The 24,000-nt window shown below is 47.8% G+C and overlaps 1 protein-coding gene across 1 annotated transcript in view; it reads left to right on the top strand.

The window, feature by feature from the left end:
• Positions 1-24,000, top strand: part of BRD4 (bromodomain containing 4) — a 90,257-nt gene that overhangs the window by 30,368 nt on the left and 35,889 nt on the right. Inside the window, 1 exon segment of the mRNA XM_035726073.1 lies at positions 23,453-23,771. Coding sequence (XP_035581966.1) covers positions 23,487-23,771 — 285 coding nt within the window. The 5' untranslated portion in view covers positions 23,453-23,486.

Genomic DNA, 24,000 nt, shown 5'->3' with positions numbered 1-24,000 from the left:
AATTTTAGCCATTCTGACTGGTGTGAGGTGGTATCTCATTGAGGTTTTGATTTGGATTTCCCTGATGCTGAGCGATGTTGAGCACTTTTTCATGTGTCTCTTGGCCATTTGGATGTCTTCTTTGACCTCAGCCACAGCAACTTCTTCCTAGAAACATGGCCAAAGGCAAGGGAAACAAGGGCAAAAATGAACTATTGGGACTTCATCAAGATAAAAAGCTTTTGCACAGCAAAAGGAACAGCAAAACCAAAAGACAACCGACGGAATGGGATAAGATATTTGCAAATGACATACCAGATAAAGGGCTGGTATCCAAAATCTATAAAGAATTTATCAGACTCAACACCCAAAGGACAAATGATCCAGTCAAGAAATGGGCAGAAGACATGATCAGGTTTATTTTTTAGCTTCAGTTTTTACATTGGTATCCAGAGTTCAGCTAATCTTGTTTTGAGTTAAAGAAGAGTTTGTTATTCATTGGTTTTTCTGTTGCAGAGTTACTGTTTTGAGTGGTGCTTCTGTTGTCCCCCTTAAGCTGTTAGCATCAATTGTAGATGGCTGTTGAAAGGATGCCTGGGTGTGCACTGGGCATAGTGGCCTGACATGATGAGCCAGCCTTTCCCAAGGGCACTGAACATGAAGGAGGAGGTGCTCATTCTCCTGCCTTCCTGGTGCTGAGCAGAGAGCACCTCTCCTTTCTTTGCTGGAATCTGCTTGGGCCTGAAATTGTGAAACCCAGGACTTAGGATGCTTTCAGATGGGATGTCTGGGCTTTTGAGAAAACATCTGTTTTCTCATCTGCTCACGGTGCCTTATTAGGCAAACAGCTTTCCACATAGTCCATTGTGTAATCCAAATAATGCCAAGGGCTTCTGGGGCCAGGGTTCCAGCAGCAGAGAGAGACCCTTGGGGTATAGAGAAGTCACCAGAGTCTGCGGTGAAGGGTGAGGGTCGTGAAGGCATCTCCCCAGGTAGTTGTGATGTGAAGCTCTTTTGCCTTCAGCACATAGGAACTGTGAAACCTCTGAGGATTCTGGGATAGAGAGAAGACCAGCTCATTAAGTGGCTTGTTGTCATAACTAGGGGACTCTTGGGGCGCCTGGGTGGCTCAGTCAGTTAAGCGTCTGCCTTCGGCTCAGGCCATGATCCCAGGACGAGTTCCAAGTCCGGCTCCCTGCTCAGTGGGAAACCTGCTTCCTCCCTTTCCCTCTGCCTGCCGTTCCCCCTGCTTGTGCGCTTGCGCTCTCTCTCTCTCACAAATGAAATCTTAAAAAACAAAACAAAAAAAACTAGGGGACCCTTTTTTGGCCTGCTTTCCTAAGTTAAAGATGGAGCATATTTATGAAATGAAAAATCAGGACTTGGTCAGCTGAAGAACTGTCATTCAGCTTACAATTGTGGCATTTATTTATTTAGGGAATCATTTAGTAACTCCAGCAGAATAACTGGTGTACTGAAAGGAATTAGCATCTTTCCTACCGTAACAATGTAAACCTAGGGTTTGCTGTCACTGTAACCTGCCTGAGGGGTAAAAATCTAAGGACCACCTGACTGACACTTGACTTTGCAACAAAATGTGTCTATACTGGTTATAATCAATGTCTAGGCTAAAAGTAAAGTTGTGATGCAGAACTGGCTTAATGAGCTGTGTTTTCTTGTATGTAAATTATCGAAGGTAAATAAATTCTGTTCTTTTTCGTTGTCTTTAAAGATGATAGTGTAGGGGGCGCCTGGGTGGCTCAGCCGGTTAAGCAGCTGCCTTTGGCTCTGGGCATGATCCCAGGGTCCTGGGATCGAGTCCCGCATCGGGCTCCCTGCTGAGCAGGGAGCCTGCTTCTCCCTCTCCCTCTGCCTTCCTCTCTGCCTACTTGTTCTCTCTCTCTCTCTCTCTATGTCAAATACATTAATAAAATCTTAAAAAAAATGAAGATGATAGTGTAAAGATGGTATCACTGAATGGAAGCTGCAATTTTAAGTAAGCCCCTGTGTATACAGCAGATTCATATATCTGGGGAACCGGCTTTAGAGTGTTTTACACATCAAAGAGGTTTCTGTGGAGAAAGTTTGTTTTCGGGGCACCTGGATGGCTTAGTCGGTTAAGTGTCTGCCTTCAGGTCAGGTCATGGTCCTAGGATCAAGCCCCATATCCCATTCCTTGCTCACCCCCCCCTTCTCCTCCTTCCTTTGCCCTTCCTTCTCATGCTCACTCGTGCTCTCTCTAATAAATAAAATCTTTAAAAATAAATATAGTATTTTTTTAAAATTTTTTCTGGGTGGACTGGTATCCCATTTAATGCATAATATGGAGGAAATGAGATCAGAAACCACAGAACCTCGCTTGTGAAAGTCCCAAGGGATTCCTTTAAAAACAGCTTAAAAATTTTTAAAAAGCCCCAATCTCATGTGCCCCCTGCTCTTTTCTTTTTCTGTAATATACCACATGATTTTAGTTGTCATTTTCATTCTTGATTGTCCCCATCCCCCCACCCGTGGGCTGAAATGTGAACCCATGACTGCAGATGTCTTTGCTGAATCCCAGTGTTGCAAGATACATAGTTTGTTGAAGGGCTGAATCAGAAATCCAAAATTTTTACCCAAACCAACAAATGATGGGGTATACCCACTCATTCCCAAGGTCCTGTTTCTTGGCCAGCCAGGAGTTGGTTTTCAGCGGGTTCACCTCAACACCCATCTCCTTATAGACCTGTTTATAGACCCCTGCCAAAACATACATACTAGTACATAAACAGATACACATTAGCATGTATCAGCAAAGGACAGGCAGCAAAAATCAGAAGCGGAGCAGGCCAAGTAGATACTGTTTATGAGACGAGGAAAAATATTCAGATTACAGGAGCAAAGCTAACAGAAGGAGCCCTTACCAGAACCACTTGATTTGGGGTTTTGCAGGGTCCAAAGTGCCTTTACGCCTACCTCTTTCCATCTAGGTCTTGCTGTGGGACTGTTACTTCTGTGATGCAATAAGACTTTTTTTCTTTTTCATTTATAAAGAACACTTTTTAAAACCTCTCAAATCATACCTTGGGTTGAAATCAAATCTACAGTGGCCTGTGTCTGTCTTTATTCACTCGAGATAGTGAACCTAATCCATGAGGGACCTTGTGTCTATTGAGGGGGAGTGGAGCTTACATTTTCATAAATATGGGTCAGTATGAAAATGGAACAAATCAGAAACGTGACAGCTGTGGACCTGGAGCCGGAAGGAGGAGTGTGTGTGTGTGTGTGTGTGTGTGTGTGTGTGTGTGTGTGTGTGTGTGTGTGTGTGTGTGTGTGCGCGCGCGCGCGCACGCGCGCGCGCGCACACTTTGAGCTTGATAATCTCTGGGATGTGCTAGGGTGGGGGCAGAGTTATGGTGCGTCTCAGTGGGAGGGCAGTCTGGCCAGGTCAGTTGTGTTTGCCTCCAGGATCTTCCCTAGGGCTGATGTTGTATGTTTGTGTTGTGTGAATGAGTGAAATTCCTTTCTCTGCCAGGCCTGCAGCACATCGGTTTGGGTGGTGGTCTAGGTATACTTGAGGTACTTGCATCCATTTATTATTAAAGGGATTTGAGTTTGAACTGGATTTGATGGGGATTTTTCTTCAGCGCCCATGGTGCATTTCTTCACCCAAAAGTATAATGCATTTTGATGCCATTTCTATAGCAACTGGTGAACTCCAAGGGAACAAATTCTATTTTTGTGCTCTAACATGGTAACAGGATTAGTGAAAGCACATAGAAAATTCCATTATAAGTCAGTGCTGCATTTTGAAGAGAATTGAAGTGGTCCAGTACTAAATTTTTAACATTGACTCCATTTGAATACACTTGTAATAATCTGCATGTCACTCAACTTAGTCTCTGTTTTAAATGTCATTAGGTTTTGTAGGGTTGGGAGGGGATTGATGGGAGCTTATTTTTAATCCCAAATGGGTCCTCAGTAAAGTCTTAAGGAGCTCTACTCTCAAGGTTTCAAAAGCACCTTGTTCACATGCCTTGTGTTCAAGTATGTGACACCCTCCCCCAACCTGAGCCTGCAGGTCAGGTGTTTTTTGTTTTGTTTTGTTTACTTGTCTCCCCTGCCTTTTAAACCAGATCTCTCCTAGAGACAAAATAAAACAAAAAAGTGAACTCCTCTGCTGTGGACCTGAGAAAGATCACTTCCTCAGGAATCCTTCCCTGACCTGAGCCCCTTGCTGAGGTGCCAGTGGCCCCCTGGGAGGTAGTGCCCTGTACCTTCCTGCCTGCTGGGAGGGCAAGGAGCTAGTAGTGGGTGACCTCCCGTTGGGAGTGGGGTGGTCCAGTGCTCCAGCGAACACACTTAGCTCCCATCACTCGTGAGCCACACCTTTCTTTGCTTCCAAGCTCTTGGTTTCATCAGATTGAGCTCTCCTGATAGTGGTTTGGGGTTGGGGAAATGATACCCACCTATTTTCTGATTTTAACTCAGAAGCCTAAGCTTTCCACTGGAGTGGTTTAGAGACATTTGGGATGAAGCATCTCAATCCTCGCTGGCTCCAGGCACTTGTGTCTGAACCTGGAAGCCGGGGGTGGGGGGGCTGACTAGGGATGTGGGGGAGCTGAACAAGGGCAGCCAGAGGTAGAAGAAAGACGGAGAAATTCTGGTGTGGTTCTGCACTTTGGTTTCCTCCAGTTTTTGAGGACAGAGAGACTGTAGCTTCTGTTTAGCTTCTCATGTTTAGGCCTTGTCTGTTCCAGCCACCTTGAATGACAGGGACCTGGGCAGTTGTTTTTGCCAGAGTGTGGAGGGCTGAGGACTCTGGTGCCTGTTCCTCTGACCTTTCTCTCCCCCCAGCAGATGGTACTGTTGGGTGTTCTCCTTCGCCAATGAAAGAGCTCATTCATGCCATTCACTGAGGGTGGACTCAGAGCTCTGCCCTCCTCCATCTGCTGGGGACGGGACCTGCCACCCAGCTTGGAGGCCGCCCTCATGTGTTGACTTCCTCACATTAGCCCGATGCCGGGCACTGTCCTGGGTAGCATCAGCTGCTTAGCGGCCAAATCTGAACAAGGGAAATGCAGTCTCTCTTTGCTTCTACGCCAGCGAGAGGAGCCACCTGAGTTTTTTTGGGGGGGGTGGTTGCCAAGGTCAGTGTCAGTAGTCCAGGCTGAATTCTGCATGTGTCTCGCAAAACAGCTTCTGAGAAGGAGCTAAGTTTATGGCTGGATTCTGCATGCCAGTCCCCTCCTAGTTATGAGGAGCCTGGGGACCCAGGATCACGTTTTGCCCAGGCTCTAAAACCTTTGGACGTTACTTTCACATCTCGCCTCCCCCCCCCCCCCTTTTTTTTGTTTACCTTGGTCTAAAACTCTCCTTTAGGATCTGGTGCTTTTTTCTAGGATGGTTTCCACTTCCTCCCCTTTCATATTACTATTCAACTTTCAGAGGACAAACACATTTCTCCCAGTCCTCTGGTTAAGTTGCCTGCAGTCTGATTGAAATTCTCAGGAGCAGCCGTGGTGCCTGAGACCACATGGCCCATGCCTTGTCTCTAACTTGCCTTGCAGTGTCCCCATCCAAGAGGCTGCAGAGTTCCCCCCCTCCCTCCCTCCCTCCCCAGCAGGGACTTCAGTTTACATTCTTCTGGGTACTCTCCTCTCTGGACACAAAATTTCCAGAGTGGTCTCACTCAGCCCTGTTACTCAGTTGCTACTCTGCTCCTGTTCCCTGGCAAACAGCTTTTTACCAGAGACAGTTTGTCTTGTGATGGTTTGGCAGTTGAGGTTAATCCTGGATTCTCCCTTGACCTCAACAATTGGAATTCAACCTCTTAAATTGTTTCTGAGTCTGACCCCATCCTCTGCTCTTTTTTTGGTCTTGTTTTGCTCTTATAATAAATAGCCTCCATGTTAAACTTGCTCTCCACATCTCCCCCCACCCCCCGCCCCATAATGTTCCCAAATTGTGGGATGCCTAGGCTAGGTGACTAGCTAGACCAGGGACTGGCATTCCCCGTGGGAGGAGAGCACACTTTGCCCTTCAGTTTCTTGCAGTCCTGCTCACACTGAGGAGAAAGTCTCACCACGTGCTAATCTCCCTTGGTGCAAATTGAGCGCAGCTCAGACTTGGGCCAGCAGCCATTCCAGTGATGTTATTGTCATTGTACTTATTTTTACACTGGCTTTCTCTTCATAGCAGCTGGTGCTGGTTTTTAAGTTAATGACTTTTTTTTCTTTTAATTTCATATATTTATCAGTGCACATGTTTTTTGTTTGTTTTGGTAAATCTTTTGAAAGAAAATTGCAGATGTGATTTTACCTCATGTACTTTGGCAAACATCCCTTTAAGAATAAGGGCATTTTCTTGGAAAGCAGGGACTATATCTGTCCATGTTCGTAGCAGCATCAGTCAAAATGGCCAGAAAGGTAGAAGCAACTCAAGTGTCCATGGATGGATGAATAGATAAAACAAATGTGGCCTAGCCATACAATGGAATATTTATTCAACCTTAAAAAGGAAGGAAATTCCCACACAGGTTACAACATGGATGAGCTTTGAGGACATTTCGCAAAGTGAAAGAAACCAGTCAAAAAAGGACAGACTGAATGATTCCACTTACATGAGGTACTTAGAATAGTCTGATTCATGGAGACACAGTAGAATGGTGGGTGCCAGGTGAAAGGAGGGAATGGAGAGTTAGTGTTTAATGTAACAGTTTTGGTTTTGCAAGATAAAAAAGTTCTGGAGATGGATGGTAGTGATGGGTTGCACACCAGTGTGAATGTACTTAGTGCCACTGAGCTGTACATTTAAAAATGGATAAAATGGTAAATTTTTTGAAAAGGCTGTTTTACCATAATGAAAAGATTTTTTTAAAAAGATTTTATTTATTTGACAGAGAAAGAGAGCGCAACAAGTAGGCAGAGCAGCAGGGAGAGCGAGAAGCAGGCTCCCCGCTGAGCAGGGAGCCCAACGTGGGGCTTGATCCCAGGACCCTGGGATCATGATCTGAGCCAAAGGCAGCCGCTTAACCGACTGAGCCACCTAGGCGCCCCAGAAAAGATTTTTAAGAGATTATTAAAGTTTTTCTTTTTTAAGATTTTATTTGTCAGAGACAGAGAGTGCGTGCGCACAAGCAGGGAGAGGGAAAAGCAGGCTCCCTGCCAAACAAGGAGCCCGATGTGGGACTTCATATCCCAGGACCCTTGGGATCATGACCTGAGCTGAAGGCAGATGCTTAACCGACTGAGCCACCCAGGTGTCTCAGATTATTAAAGTTTTTATTGTTTCTTAAAAAAAAAAAAATGACATTGTCTTATAGAACTACAGTAAACATGCTTACATATAAGAAAATCAGTGATAATTGCAACCCATGTTAAGATTTCCCTCCCATGTTGTCTCTCATTAAGGCCTGTCTTATTCAAATAGGTTCACACTTCACATAGAATATATTAATGGGTTTTTTTTTAAGATTTTATTTATTTATTTGACAGAGACACAGCGAGAGAGGGAACACAGACAGGGGGAGTGGGAGAGGGAGAAGCAGGCTTCCCGCAGAGCAGGGAGCCCGGTGTGGGGCTCGATCCCAGGACCCTGGGATCATGACCTGAGCCGAAAGCAGACGCTTAACGACTGAGCCACCCAGGCACCCTGTTAATGTTTCTTTTAATGTTTTCTTTTAAATAAATACATTTAAGTTTGTAAAAAGCAAGTTGACTTTTAAAAAGATTTTATGTACTATTTTTTAAGATTTTATTTATTTATTTATTTTGGGGGGGAGAACACAGAGGGAGAGGGAGATGGGGAAGCAGACTCCCCTGCTGAGCAGAGAGCCCAACATGGGGCTCAATCCCAGGACCCCGAGATCATGACCTGAGCCAAAGGCCGACAAGATGTTTAACCGATTGAGCCACCCAGGCGCCCCAGATTTTATTTATTTGAGAGAGAGAGAGAGCACAAAGGAGTGGGGGGAGGAGCAGAGGGAGAGAGACAAGCAGACTGCGCTGAGCATGGAGCCGGACTTGGGGCCTGATCCCACAACCCCGAGATCATGACCTGAGCTGAAATCAGAAGCCACACGCTCAACTGACTGAACCACCCAGGCGCCCCAAAAGCAAGTTGATTTGAAGCACATGTGGGTATTTGGGTGATGAAGTTGGTAGTTCTGGAACTGACTAGGGTCCAACCAGCCCCAAATGTGTAGTGGTGTGGGTCCTTGCGGCCCTGGAGCCAAGTTCCTGAAATGCATCCCTGGCTTCCTTTCTAGAAAGAAGACTCTTCCAGATGTTTATGTGGTAAGATAGCGCTAATGTCTTAGGGCTCTTGAGCATCAAAATGTGGCTTGAGTGACTGAGGAACTGAATTTTAAAATTTTACTATTGCTTAAATATTGGAGAACTTTTTAAGTATGTTTGGAATACTTTGGGTTTGTGAATCTACTTTTTCAACTGTAAATTTTATAGAATCTACTAAATGCAGATAAAATATTTTTGGGGAATACTTTATGAAAATTTAGTTCCTACATTGAGATGTGCTGTAAGCATGGAGTGCACACTTGGATCTCAGACATTTAGTAGGAAAAGAAATGTAGAATGTCCCAGCTTTTTTTTTTTTTAACTATTTGAGAGAGAGTGCATATGATAGAGACAGTACAAGCAGGGTGGAAGGGCGGAGGGAGAGGGAGAAGACAGCTCCCCGCTGAGGAGGGAGCCAGCATAGGCATAGCCGATCCCAGGACCCCCAGGAAGGCAGATGCTTAACCGACTGAACCACCCAGGCGCCTCTCCCAGCTTTTTTTAGTGATTTATAAGTTGAGATGGTACTTGGGTTATATTGGGTTCAGTAAAATAGTACTATTATACGTTCAATGAAATGTACGGTTAACTTCCACCTCTTTATATTAATGTGGCTACTAGAAAATTTTGAATTTAGTTGGCCATGTTATATTTCTGTCAGACACATGTAGATATGGTGCAAGTATATAGTATCTGCTTTCTCTGTGCAGCACCTCCCACTACCACCCTCCTCCAGGCCCTCCTCTTACTTCCCTTTCTGGGCTACTGAAGATTGTAGGCCCTGTTGGGTTTTGGTGAATTCTCACTGGAGTCTCTTCCACTTGCTCAGTCCTTCTGTCTTAAGGCGGCCTCAGGCCTGTGAGTATATGAGCCCTGGGCACACCTGTGCTCCTCTTCTAAGTGTTAGTCTTAGTGGAAGGGGCTCTGCTACATCTCTCACCTGTGCAGGGTTTGCTGGGGGGCGGGAGGAACGTGAGGTCTGATCTGTGTTCCTGGCTACGTGGGGAAGACCCCTCTGTTCCTCCTCAGTCTAGCTGTTTGCCCCAGGTCCTCAGCAGAGGTGTAGGAGGGCATTGGGACCCCAAAGTGGATAGAGGGGGCACTAGCTTAGCTCAGCTCTATTCCCAGGTGACACAGGCCCAGGATGGAGAGCTGGGAGGGGCTTGAGCCTGAAGCTGCCCAGTATGTGGGTCTCCAACTTTCCCTGTGCACAGCTCGAAAACCACTTAACTAAACCCAGTGCGGGGCCATTTTCACTGAGGAACATGCATGTGTGCACATTTTTATTTATTGTTTGTTTTGTTTATTCAGTCATTATGTATGCTAGACCCTAGTTTGAAGCTTCATACGTGACGAATGTTTGTTCCACTTCCTTAAATATTTTTCAGTTTTAATACAGAGGTAGTGAGGAGTTGTGGGGAATGCTGCAAGTTCATTGAGTGAGTGTACATGGGGGCAGGTGTTTTGGTTTTTGATGAGTTGAAAGCTCCTGACGGGTGAGTGGCTTTTTTTTTTTTTTTTAAGATTTTATTTATTTATTTGACAGAGAGAGACACAGCGAGAGAGGGAACACAAGCAGGGGGAGCGGGAGAGGGAGAAGCAGGCTTCCTGCTGAGCAGGGAGCCCGATGTGGGGCTCAATCCCAGGACGCTGGGATCATCACCTGAGCCGAAGGCAGACGCTTAACGACTGAGCCACCCAGGCGCCCCCCGGGTGAGCGGCTCTTATTCCTAAGTGGACACTAACGACAAGCTGACTGTGTCTGCCAGGGAGTAAGCTTGGGCGGTGTGACAGAATCTTGAGTCTGAGATGCTGGCTTGGCTGCGGCCGAGGCTCTCCTGGGGCAGGGATCACTGTCTGCCGTCAAGGCCCATGCTGCCCGGGGGAGAGCGGCGGGCTGGAGACAGGAGGAGGGGGACAGCAGGTGGGTCTTGCAAGGAGATCAGATATGCTTTGTGTCATGTGTCCCTTTTCTCTGTGGTATCTGCATCCCCCCTCCTGTCAGTGTCAGAGTTGGGGCACTTAACCTCTCTGGGTCATTTACTTCAGTGGAAGTTAGGTGGATTTAATGGCAATAAGAGCACTAATTCTCACAAAACAACAGATCCCTTCAAGTTCTTTTGCTTCTTTAGCTGTTCTCTTCTGAAATGATGTGAGTTTTGTCCCTGCTCAGCTCCTTTGCATTCTGAAAGTTACTGAGATTGAGAGGTTGGTTAATTAAATCCATCTCAAACTGGGGCACCTGGGTGGCTCAGTCGTTGGGCGTCTGCCTTCAGCTCAGGTCATGATCCCAGAATCCTGGGATCAGGCCCCGCATTGGGCTCCCTGCTCGGCGGGAAGCCTGCTTCTCCCTCTCCCACTCCCCCTGCTTGTATTTCCTCTCTTGCTGTGTCGCTCTCTGTCAAATAAATAAAATCCTAAAAAAAAAAAATTTTTTTTATAAATCCGTCTCAAACTAACACAGATTGTCAGGGCAGAAGTAGACACAGTGTTTGCCGAGGGCTGAGGCCTCCCAACAGACAAAGGAGTGGTGAACTTACACTTTACCTGATAGAAGAGGTGCCTGACAGGGAGTCAAGGCCGTGTGAGAGTGGGCCCCTTGGCCTGTTTCCCTGGTGCTGCTTGACTCAAAAGGACCAGCCTTTGCTGTATACTCTTCAGGTAGTATCTCTAGTTTTGATGCTGTCAGCTCTCATGACTGATTTCAGTCTTTAGGCCTTGGGTCAGTCTTTTAGTTCCTGCTTTGGCAACTGGGGACTTGGGGTCTTTCCAGTTCTGATGTTAACTTTGTCACTTTCTGTGTTCCCTTTCTTTTGGGAAAAGTGATGTTCTCTCCCACCCCCACCCATATTATTTGAATTCTGTACCTAATGAAAACTGAGGCATGGTGAGAAGAGAAGTCATCTTTCTTAGAGTCATTTCCTGAGAGTGCCTGATACTGACAGATATATTCTTTTTCACAGATTATTATTTTTTTTAATTCAGCTTCACAGTGAGTGTCAGAGGGTAATACTGCTGAGGTAAAGGTTACCCACTAGGCATCAGCTCTTCATCAACGTAACTAAGCTCCTGCAGCTCTAAACCAGAGTCTGCATGTGCCCTTGTCCTTCAGAGATTCACTGTTTCTGGCTCCCTGGAACATCTTACGTTTCTGTGTGTCCTCTTGGCCATTGAAGGCCTGGTTTGGCTTTTCCTCTCTGTGAGGGCTCTCAGTGGTCATGGCATCTCTGGAAACACTTGCTGGCCCTGTTCCTGATCCCCTTTTGTCCCCAGTGAGCATAGGCGGGTCCCAGGGACACCTGAGTCTTGCTCTCAGCCACCATGCTACTGATTTGAAGAGAAGGTTAGAGGCAGGATGTGCTCTTGGGAAATCTATCCCACCCCACCCTCTTACCTCTGCTTCCCAGGCTATGAAATTGTAGGAAGGTTGATTGGAATGTTGCCTTTCCCGCTCATGGGTCTGTTAATGCGTTGAATGTTTTCCACTTACATACAGCAGACCTAACTGTGTGCTGAGCTGGCATGTTCTGGAACATTTCAGCCACAGGCAGTGGACCACCTCTCCCCTGTGTGGTGCTAGCCACTGGCTGTGCAGGTTGTTCACCACCTGCACTTCACTCACCTCCCTCTTCTTGGCCTCCCAAATTCCCAAAGAGCTTGACATTGGTCACTTGCTTGGAGGTCGACACTAACCTGTTTCCCTGGTGTTTGATGTGCTGGAAACACCACAGTCAATTGTCTTTTTTTTTTTTTTTTTAATAGTTTTAAGTTTTGTTCATGAGGATCATGAACTTGATTTTTATCCTTTTGTTGGACGTGAGAGGGTTCCAGAGGATACCGTGTGATGTCATCCTCAGAAGCTTTCTGGTCTATGCCAGGCAGCCTAAGACTGTGTATTATCAGCCTGGTTGGGACTAATCCTAGTTTCTCACTCTTGGACTTTTCCCTCATTTCAGTAGTTTCACTGTCCTGTGAGAAGTGAACATTGACTCCCACTCTTGGTGCCTTGCACATTCTTCTGTTTTCCCAGTGTCTGTGTGTCCTTCCTACCGGAAAACGCTCATCTAGGGCGCCTGGGTGGCTCAGTTGGTTGAGCGACTGCCTTCAGCTCAGGTCATGATCCTGGAGTCCCGGGATCGAGTCCCGCATCGGGCTCCTTGCTCAGCAGGGAGTCTGCTTCTCCCTCTGACCCTCTTCCCTCTCGTGCTCTCTGTCTCTCATTCTCTCTCTCTCAAATAAATAAATAAAATCTTTAAAAAAAAAAAAAGAAAACGCTCATCTAAGTGAAGGAAGAAGAAGTACCCAGCCTCACTCTCTACTTCAGCTTTGCAGTCTGCATGGCTTTGTGACCATCTCAGAGTTCATCTCTCAAAGCAGGACTTTTCTACATGAATTAACAATCCTTTTGTATTTCATATTACAGTGTAGGTTAACCTCAGTGCCACATACAGCACACCAGCTCTTTTGGAAAAGCAAATAACTGGGGGGAGAAAAGGTGTAAAAGTGAAGTCAGGTAAAGACGTTGTGGAGTAATAGCTTTTTTTTTTTTAAGATTTTTATTTATTTGACAGAGAGAAAACAAGCAGGGGGAGCAGCAGGCAGAGGGAGGAGGAGAAACAGGCTCCCCGTGGAGCAGGGAGCCCGATGCGGGGCTCAATCCCGGATCACGACCTGAGCCAAACGCAGATGCTTAACGAACTGAGCCACCCAGGTGCCCCTCTAACATAACATTTTGTCACATATGTTTCCCTTCCCTTGACTTAAAACCTAGAAATCTTTGGAACAAAACCGTAGCCTGTGGGTCAGTCCAAGTTTTATTGGCACACTGCCACGCTCGCTGGTCTGAGGATTGCCCGTGGCTGCTCTCACAGTACAGCAGCAGAGGGATGGGGTACTCTATAGACCACATGTCTTGTGCAGCTGACTGTACTTACTCTCTGCCCTTTACAGGAGAAATTAGCCTGCCCCTGCTGGAATATGTTTTAGCCTAGCAGTTTTGATCTTGTCCACATCAGGGTTTTGTTATTATTGCATGCCATCACAGGAACTTTTTTTTTTTTTAAGATTTCATTCATTTATTTGACAGAGAGCTCAAGCAGGGGGAGCAGCAGGCAGAGGGAGAGGGAGAAGCAAGGAGCCAGATGCGGGCCTGGATTCCAGGAGCCTGGGATCATGACCCAGGCCAAAGGCAGACGCTTAACCTACTGAGCCAGCCAGGCGCCCCCCACAGGAACGTTTTATTTTTTAAAAAAGATTTGATTGATTGATTGGGGGGGGGGGCTAGGTGTGCAGAGGGAGAGGGAGAGAGAGAATCTTAAGCAGGCTCCATGCTCAGTGCAGAGCCCAGTGTGTGGGGCTTGATCTCACGACCCTGAGGTCATGATCTGAGCCGAAATCAAGAGATGGATGCCTAACTGACTAAGCTGCCCAGGCACCCCCACAGGAACATTTCAAATTCACAAGTCTCTTCACCCACTTCTAACCATCAGCACCATGATGTAAACCGTATGTAACAATGGAACTTTTTACTGTGCCTGAGTTGGTCATCCCTCCAGCTTCTGGCAGCTTTTGTAGGAAAAGATGGTGCAGAATTCTCAGTGCCCCTAATTTAATGGGCCTGCTGATTGGTTTCTAAAGCAGAAGGACAGGGGTTCTGATCGGCAGTGTTGTGATCTGCCGGGCCTGGCTCCCCGTCCTCCTGGCTCCGAGGTCCGTGTGGACCTGGTGCCCACCCTGGGGAACAGAGTTTGAGTGTGTCTGTACTCCGCTAGCAGGAAGGTGGTTCATCCCCACCTTGGGTCCCCTGGCTTGAGGCAGGCTGCAGGACCGAGTCTGAGGTAATGGGCCCCTGCTTGGCAGGTCTGAGGGGCGGGAGTCAGGGCTCTTACAAGCCGCTCGAAGGAGGATTAAGTCTTCTGAGAGCTGCCTCAGCGCATCGCCACTGGCCAGGCTCCAGACCATGCGGTCTGGCTGATGACACGGGTGCTGTTCTCGCCAGCTGCCTGAGCCGGTCAGATGGAAAAGTAATCCTGTTTGTGCTTCCCCACTGACACAGATGCACAGTGAAATGGGCTGTGGCCATGAATGGAAATAGCTTCTGCTCTGGGACCAGGAGGGAATGGACCTTCTGGTGTCAGTGCTCCATAACTAGCATAACCACTTCAAGGAGGAGGTTCCCAGGACAGGATGAGATTTGCTGCAAATTGGTACTGAGAAATTGCCGGATTTTTACCAAAGTCAGGATCCTCCAAACCCTTCTTTTTATCTCTGGGTAGACGCTTGCACTTCCCCCAAGTGATTCTCTATAGGAGAACCTTGCGGTGGTGGGGAGGTGCCTTCCTCTGAAGGATGTGTGTAACTGTGAACTTGTAGTTTCATGAGGGGCCAGGGTCAGCTGGCATTGGCTAGCATTTTGCTTGGCATGAAACAGGTTCAAGGCACAGCTTTTTGTGGCGCTTACTGTGTGGGAAACATAAATAACAACTTGGACTCTGTTCCCCTCAAATCTGTCCCCATGGCATCAGCAGGGAAGTATGTTTCAGATTTCACCTAGGTTGTGGGCCGAGTCACACTATAAACAAACAGATGGCCAGGTGCTGTGAGGGATATCTTGGCTCTGATTTGTTTCTGAGGGTGAAATTCTTTGGAAACACCACTTCTGGAAATCTGACTTGAGACACAGCTTGAGGGTCACATGGCATTCAGCCGCTTCTGCAGAGAGGGTAGGGCAGGCCTGCTGATTAATACATGCTAGAATGTGGAAGTAGGGTGCCCTTGGGCGAACCAGTCCTACCAGGCCCAGCAGTGCTGGTTGACTGGGCCTCTGCCTCTGTGCTTGGTGAGCAGAGTACTTGAGATACATGCAGCCCTGGATGACCTCTAGCTGACTGACCAGGCCACCACCATCCACTCTCCTGTGTTACCACAGGGATGAAGATGATATTGCCACTTGCCTTGTAGGGTTGCTATGAGAATTAGCTAAGCAGGTATGGCTCAAGTGCTCAGTAGAGAGCACTGGCCCAGGATGTGGCAGGTACATACTGACGAGCTTGCCTAGGCCCTAGCACAGGTGCGTGTGGTGATGGCTTGCGCAAAGTTGGTCACAGTATTTCATTGGAGAATTCATAAGGCCTTCCGGTTAACCTGCACTGATCCTGTTTTCCCTGGTGTCTTGCTATTGTGTCACATGAGGGTGAACATGACAAAGTGGAGGTGGGGTCCCGTCCAGGACTTCAGTTGGAGCTACAAGTACCAAATCTGTGTGGCCACAACCCACTAGGTTTACTCAGCCTCTTGCAATGGTCAGAACTAGGGCCAGATACCCAGAAATCAGCTTATTTCTGGGCACTTGTTTATGGCCTTTCTCTTCTCTTGCTTGTCCTCAAAGTCCCAGAACCAAGCCTACCCATGTCTGTTTCTCTCTGTCTTGCCTCCTAATCTCCAGGAAACAAAACTTGCTTTCTGTTAATTTGAAAAACATTATAGTTGTGTTGTTTGCCAAATACTCTCTGTCCTTAAAATTTTCTCAGATCTTTTAGAGGAGTTGGGATGTTAGCAGACGGTAGCTCTGAAAGTAGGAATGTTTAATCAGGGGTCTCCTAAGGAAAAGAATTTGCATTTTTATGTTCATTGACTCAGAGGTTTCCAAACTTTCTGGTTCACAGCATTCTCAGCATCTCTATTTTTCATGATGTTCCTAGGCCAAAGGAAATACCTAACAGGTAGTTTAGAGACAACTGTGAATAGGTACTAATGTCCCAACGACTGTACAGCTGTTTTGAAGACATAAAACACATAAATTGAAAGGGAAAATATTACACCCTTTCATAATCACAGGTACTCCCTAATGGAATGTGTGTGCCTGTTGGGCACTGCTTAACTCCTCAGACCTCAGAGTCAGATCCGATGCCTGCTGTTCCATATCGGGTTTTATGTGGTATTTGCTTTTTTAAAAAGATTTTATTTACTTTTAGAGAAAGAGCGGTGGGGAGGGGCAGAGAAAGTCTTAGGCAGACTCTTTGTGCTGAGTGCAGAGCCCAACATGGGGCTTGATCCCACAACCCTGAGATCACGACCTGAGCCTAAGTCAAGAGTCAGACGCTTAACCGACTGCATCACCCAGGCACCCCTGTGGTGTTTGCTTTTCGTTACAGCATTTGCCGAATGCCAAGCTTTGCAAGATGTGACATTGTCAGAAGGCATATAATGCAATCTAATGTTGAAATTATCGATTGCCTTGTACCTATAGTTCCTGTAGTACCCCTCTGAAGTACCATGACACCCTTGGCACTCAATTTGGGGACCAGGGCACTAACTGTCTAATCTCTCTTCATCTTTTTCTTTTTCCTTAAATTGGGAAATTGTTGTAGGATATCTGTTGGGAATAGATCCAGGAATAGGACGGATACCCAGTTGAATCATGCAGCCTTTGGGGTGGAAACAGTGGGTGAAATTCTCTTCCTGTCCTTTGTCCTTCAACTAAGTCAACACAGTGAATGGTGGCTCCTGCCTCTTGGCCACAGGTCAGTATGAAAACAGACAAACCATTTTAGTATCTTTTAGACTTAAAACTTTGCTTGAAGACGATGTCTACCGTATCATAGGAATTCTCCATTCTTAACATGCACAGGTAGGTTTATGAGTTTCTGAGCTTTTAGTTTGTCTCTCCCCCGTTTAGCCTTGGTGCTGAACCATTGATTTACCCTGTCCCTGTGCATCCTGCATCCCCTCTTGGGTTCTCTGTCTTTTGCATCTGTAAACTGCACTGGTGTAGGTGTAGTTGAAAATGAAACATCAGGCCTGAGTGGGATTCTTCTATTTTATCTACATATTTTGAATGACCCTGGAATCTGTCCCCCATGCCCCATCCAAGCACAACCCCGCCTTTGCTCCTCCCACTGTATTCTGTACCCTGAGTGAAGGACACAAGGTCATGTGAGTATGGTCACATGACCCCCTTGCTTTTTGCCCTCCCCGCTCCTCAAATGCGCTGGTATCTCCCCTGCCTCCAGACCTGTGCCTGTGTTACTGCATTGGTCCTGCCTTCTTTTACAAGCCTGGTCCCTTTCTGTCGCTCTCTGCCTCACCCACCACAGGAGCGCACACCCTCCCTGTCCTTGGCCAGAACAGCCCAGCCCTTTTCCTTACGGTAGTTGCCCAAGTATTGCTTAATCACTGGAAGAATGTCTTGTTGACCACAGAGTCCTGGGCCTGGCACGCAGTTGACACGGGATGCATTGGCTGAGCAAGTGAGAGTCTGGCAGTCACCACCTTTCTCTGTGTGAGAGCGCGAGCTGCTTTCCTTTTCCAAAGCTTCAAGATTGATCTAGTATTAATCCCCAGGGTGATGTTCGTATGTGGTCAATGTAAGGTGTCTTCTGTATCTGAATCTTTCACTGAGCACTTGCTTTGTATTAGGAGGACAAGAATGACATAAAGATGGCCCTGCCCTTGGGCTTCTGTGTGTGTGCCTGCGCGTGGGGCCAACCAGCAGAGCCACTGTAGACGATCAGGAAAGCACCAGGTGCAGCAGATGAAAGGCCTGAAGGTCACAGGGAAGAGGGCCTACTGTGGCCACTGTGTTGAGAGTGTTGATGCTGTGGTCTGGGGGCAGTGCAGGGTGGGGGTGACCCCTGTGAGAAGAATTTAAGGTGGCAACCTAGTTGTGGATCTGTGTGTCAGAGAAGTCACCCTATCTCTCAGATAGAGCTGCTTGCTGGTGCCTCTCTTTCTTGGCCCACAACAGATTAGAGAGTTTTGTTGGTTTCCCTCGTGTTCTTTGCTGCGATGCAGGTGACTGTCTTCTGGAAGTTTCATAAGGATTTTACTTGCCTGCAGTTGTGAGGGCTGAGCTGCAAGATGCAGGTTGTCTGGGCATGGCCTCCCAAGGTATTGTTAACTCTTGAGGAACTTGAGTGTGAGTGCAGAACAGGACATCCCGGGCACCTCATGGTGATACCTCACATCGGGGCCATGGATGTCACCTGTCGTTGGTTGTCCTCACAGCCTCCTCAAAGAAACTTTAAGGTGCTTGTGTCTCCCAGATCCATCTGATCTGTTAAACTGTGTCATGCCTTCCATTTGCACTCTAGCAGTTTCTTTCCTTATGAAATTGACCTTGATCGTTAAGTGTGTGGGTCTTGTGCTTAATTTTTCATGTTACTTGAGATGGGCCTGCCTGTCCCGACCATTTGCACTGGACCCTTCTGTGGTTGCATGTTCATCTCCTAAATGGGGACTTCCTTGGTTCCAAGTCCAACTGAAACGTCCCAGGAGTTGTGTTAGACTCTGGACCACTGTGGCTGTTTAGGCCTGACCTTTCTACTTCCTGGTGAAGTTATTTTTCTGTGCCTCAGTTTCTTCATCTTTAAAATGGGGGGTAAGACCAGAAGCAATCTCAGAGTGGTTTTGAGGATTTAAATGTTACTGTGTATCAAATGTGAGAGGGCTGGCTAGGGAAGGGTGTTTTGATTTTTGTGGTGAAGGTAGTGGGGTTTTTTGGTTTGTTTTAAAGATTTTATTTATTTATTTGACAGAGACACAGCGATAGAGGGAACACAAGCAGGGGGAGCGGGAGAGGGAGAAGCAGGCTTCCTGCCGAGCAGGGAGCCTGATGCGGGGCTCCATCCCAGGATCCTGAGATCATGACCTGAGCCGAAGGCAGACGCTTAACGACCGAGCCACCCAGGCGCCCCTGAAGGTAGTCGTTTAAACCATAAAGATGAGGCAAAGTTTAGGGTCATGCTTTCTGTAGAAAAAGCTCTGTTCATTTGGTGAATGAAAAATGCAGCTTTCTTGGCTCAAGGGCCCATGTGGGCCTGGCTTGAAGGTGAAGAAAAGTGGTTATGTCCAGAGCCCTCTATCCCTTAGCCTCACTGAGAGTCCATTTGGAAAGGAAAAAAAAGAAAAAGAAAAAGCTACAGCCCAGCCCAGAAGTTCCAGAAGTCAGTTACCTTGACTTCATCTTGCCTCTGGGACACATTGCTTGAAGATTTCTAGAATGTCATTGCTTAATGGAAAATGTATGGAACTGCTTCCTCCCAGGGGATGCCCTTGGCCCCCTGACATTCTGTGTCCTTGTGGCTGACAGGGCTCCTCCGCTGCCCTGGGTCCAGGATGGAGCTGCCCCTGTCCCTTGGCCTGCTGCAGCTTACCTGGCATGTGCTTGGCTGTGTAATTCTCAAGTTGCTTTCTAGGAGAAATTGAATAGTGGAAACCAAACTGCACGTCATTCTTTATCCTCACTTAACGCCACCCTCCCTCCCAGGCTCAGTTCAGTGCATCTGGCTTCCCTTCATGATGGGGCCATATTTACACTTGTTCCCTTTTATTCCTTTGGACATTTTGGCCCTGCTGTGTGGAGACCTTCTCCTAGCTGACTCCAGGACTCCTTAAAAACCCCACTGACATTTCCTTCTATGTGATTCTGCCTCCCTGTTGGTACTTGTAATCCAAGCACTCAGCATTTCCTTTATCTCTCTGTGCCTGGTGCATGGCCACCGCGCCAAAGGATCCTGGCCAGCCGGCACATTGTCCGTGTCATTCTTCCCTCTGTCTCCCCCTCCTGCCTCATTGGCCCCACTCCAGTTTCTGTAGTTGCCTGGTAAATGATTACTCCCATCCACTTACCTGTGGAGTGTTTTTGAGGGAGTGCCCCAAAGTCTCTACAGTCCTGTGCACGGCGCTCCCTTGCCCCCCCCCCCCCCCCCCCCCCCGTTTTCCTGCAGCCTCTCCTGACCCACTGGCTTCTCCACCTGGAGCCTGTAGTCGGTCTTGGCTGGGTCCCCTCCAGAGAAGGTGTTCGTTTTGTTTGTTTATTCATTTTAAATCCGTTTACTGCTTTGTTTATAGTACCTTTATTTTGAAAGGAAACTAAATCAAAAGCCACACATGGGTATCAGTAAAATTAAGTATCGTGAGAACAGACCAGCGTTAAATTCTGCGTGGATGATCATATTGTGCACCTCTGTGTACAACCTCTTAGGCTGGCACCAGACAGGGACTTGCCTGTCAGCGCTGGAATGAGTGAAATGAGAACAGGGGAACACACAGCAGGTGATTAAATGCCATCCACCTAAAGCTGCCCTGTGAACCCCCCCCCACCACAGCCCCACCTGAGCCCTGGCATGTCACTCTCAGGTGGCTGTAGACCTTGCTTCTCTGAGATTGAGGTCCCACTCTTTATTGATTAAAGCTCAGAGTTTGGAGAAACCCTGTCTTTCTTGCTGCTCACCTCAGCAATGAAGGCACACTTTTTGAAGGCTTCCATGCATGGCTGAATGCAGTTCTGGGATGCTTCCTCTTCTCCCCATGTCCTACTCAATGACGTGTGATTCAGCCTGGCCCCTTGGTCTCTCTTCCCTCTGTTCTCTCCTGAGCAAGCTCTTTCTGATGGTTCTACGCCTTATCCCGCCCTTTGGGCGCTTCCCCTCCCTGGATCTGTATGTGGCCTCCTTCCTGCTCCCATTGGCATGCATTTGCCTCTGGGGCCCACCCTGTCCTTTCTTAGCTCCCAGCTGGGCTCCCCCTTGCAGCCCTCATGTGCCTCCTCCATCCCTGCTGTCTGTCCTGCCTTGATTGATGCCCCAGGCACTTCTTTCCAAGACCACATGGCCATTAGTTCTGGCCAAACTTGTACCAGAAGTACCCCTGAGGGGAGAGGGGAAGTGTCTTATGTCACCAAAGCCTGGAGGAGGCCTATCCAGTCACATCTGCCTTTGGAAACTGTTGTAGTGCACGATATCCTCACTGTTCCCATCTTCAAATGAAGTTGATTTGGGGAAATGCCCCTCTGTGGTCCTGAACTCCTGGAGCACTGCTCTTGTCTTGTGAGGTGCTCTGCAGGCTGCTGCCCAGTTCCCCACCTCCAGTCCCCCCTTAGGCTCTGATGCCAAATGACTGGTTTCAGCTCTTGGTGCTCCTTCCCCATCTTCAGCAGCATGCGAGAGGCACCAAGAAATGGCTTCACACCTGCAAAGCCCCCCTACTCTCCCTTCCTGTAAGTGTTCTTCCTGGGCTGGTGTTCTCCCAGTAGAGCACACCCATCTTAGAGGTTGCCATAGGAGCTTCCCTCCCCTTCTCAAGTCTCAGGAGGACCCTGAGAGGGCACAGACTATAAATACCTGGTGTCTTGGACACAGTTGGGCCTCATTAAATACTTAAGTTTAGCATTGGATGCTAAAGGCCACATCTAGACTCCTCTAAGTTGCACTGCTGTAACATACCCGCCCTCCAGTGCCTTGGATAGTAGCACTAGTGTTTCTCTTCACAGTGTCATCCCTCCTGTGAGCTAAATGATTAGTGAATTAATCAATTTTGGGTTTTGAGTGATTGTCATCCCATTTGTGAAAAGGCAGGAGGCACTCATAGATCTCTTACTTGTTTGGTGAAAAAGGATAAAGAACAGTCTTCCCCTCTTAAAGCAAACATGGAACAGTCTTAAGATTCTATGATGGCTTTGGGCTGTTCCCACCTGGGTCTCCTCTCTGCAGCAGCCTTCTCCTTGTAGCAGTGTCCTCTCCACGTGGTCACTAGCCAGTTGACAGCTAGGCCTACGGTCAGCCAGAGTACCCTGGAAGGAATGCTGTCTCCTTGACCAGGTCAATTTTGTCAGTTCTTGGGCTCAAGCTGCAACTAGGACGTGTGGGGAGGGGGGCGGTCAGCCTCAGGCCAGGAGTCCCCGCTCTCCACAGCCCCCCGGGACAGACTCAGCACTGAGTTGCATTTATACAGCAAGCTTTCCCCTGGAGCTTTTCAAATTTGGTAACTTGCCAGAGCTGCATTTACAAAAACCTTTGTGGGGACTTTGGTTTAAAATCACACTTGGATTGAATTATAAAGGAATTCTTCAGCAGCCAGAGTGCCTGGTACGTGGTGTGTTCCGGAAGGAAGGCCGCGACAGCCACACAGCTTGTCCTGTCCTTTCTTCATCGCTCTGCCTGCCAGAGGGTGGTTGTAAAATCTGCCCTCTTCCCTCAGCCCTTGCCTGACTTCCTCAGCCAGAGAGGTTTTTTTTACCCCCACTGAACTCCCAGGTTTATTACTGGAGATGCTCATTAGATTCAGGCAGCTCCTAGATTACAAAGTCTGTCTTATTATGGGGACTGGGTTTAAAGGTGATCCTTCCTTTTTCTTGCCAGTAGAAAAGTGTCAGAAACACGGTAACACAGAAAGAAGGCCAAATAGTACATGTTTGAACAGATGTTTCTTCTCATTAATAGAGTGTGGGAACTCTCAGCATTGCAAGTAAGGGGTGGGTTAGTGTGTTTCTGGAGGGCAGTTTGGCAGTAACAACATGTCCCCGGGATCTGTGGTTTTGTTAGAATAACTGGACCAGGTGCACAGAGTTGCTATTGCAAGGATGCTCGTGGCAGGATTTGTGTTGTTGGCATGGCCCAGAGCAGGGGTCATTCAGGTGAGGGGAGTGCACAGGAGGGGGTGCTCATACAGGCATTGAGCTGGGGGTCTTGCACCCCCTGTGCAGGTCACAAGAGGTGCCCTTTTTATATCTCTCTAAATAAGCTTTGAAAACTTTGAAAAGGTTAATAAGGTGGTAGGTTGAGTATGGATTCATTTTTAGGTTATCAGCAGTTATTCTGTAGGATTTCTTGAATCAGCAAACATACATTATTTTCAGTTACCACGGGAAGTGTTCTCAGTGAGTGTGAGGCTTTACCCTGAGCGCTCAGCAGTGGACTATGTGGACCACTCTCCCTTCCTGTCCCCAATCACCAAACAATTAACTGACTTGGCTCAATGTTTCATGAGCCACAGGTGCAAAGAATTTTAATGTAAAGTACATATTTGGGGGCTTGCAAATCCTCCTCTCTCCCACACAGGCAGTGTCCCTTAAAAACTCTTAGATGTCATGAAAATCTGGTTGGTTGCTTATTCTGCCCCTTTCTGCGTGGATTCAGTCGTGTCCACAGCCCTTGCCTGCTCCTGGTCAGCTCTTCTCTCTGAGCCCTGTGTCCCTCATGCCCCTCGCCATTGGTGCTTGATCCGTCTTCCCTGCTGTAGGATACATCTTTGAGGAGAGCAGACACCAGGGCCCTTTTAGTGCGTGGAGTGGCTCTCTGGTCAACCTGACCACTTTGCACCAGAGGAGCTCAGCCCTTGGAGGCCACAGCCGCTTGTTTCTCTGAGTGGTGCCCATCTGCTGCCTGGTTGCTGATGCTGGCTTTTCTCTTCCCATGTAGAGTGCCCAGTGAAGAATGTGATGGGATCAGTAGCATGTCTGCGGAGAGCGGCCCTGGGACGAGATTGAGAAATCTGCCAGTAATGGGGGATGGACTAGAAACTACCCAAATGTCTACAACGCAGGCCCAGGCCCAACCCCAGCAAGCCAACGCAGCCAGCACCAACCCCCCACCCCCAGAGACCTCCAACCCCAACAAGCCCAAGAGGCAGACGAACCAACTGCAATATCTGCTCAAAGTGGTGCTCAAGACACTATGGAAACACCAGTTTGCGTGGCCTTTCCAGCAGCCTGTGGACGCCGTCAAGCTAAACCTCCCTGTGAGTAACTTGGGCAGGGCCCAGGGCTGCTGTCCTCCAGGTCTCTTTCCATGTTGGTACCGGTGAGGGTGGGCTCAAGGTCGGGGCCAGAGGGTGGCAGGGGCAGAGATACCTTTGGGGCCCAGCTCTGAAATCCCAATACTCATGAGGCCCTTGAGTGAGTGGTTTTACTTGTCCTGATGGTTGGAAATAGGAAAGGGGAAGAGAACATGCTGACTCACACAGTAAC

The sequence above is a fragment of the Zalophus californianus genome, chromosome 1 (assembly GCF_009762305.2).
Source record: "Zalophus californianus isolate mZalCal1 chromosome 1, mZalCal1.pri.v2, whole genome shotgun sequence".
Lineage (NCBI taxonomy): Eukaryota > Metazoa > Chordata > Mammalia > Carnivora > Otariidae > Zalophus > Zalophus californianus.
The sequence above is the reverse complement of the archived record's forward strand: the minus strand, read 5'-3'. Positions and strand labels throughout refer to the sequence as shown.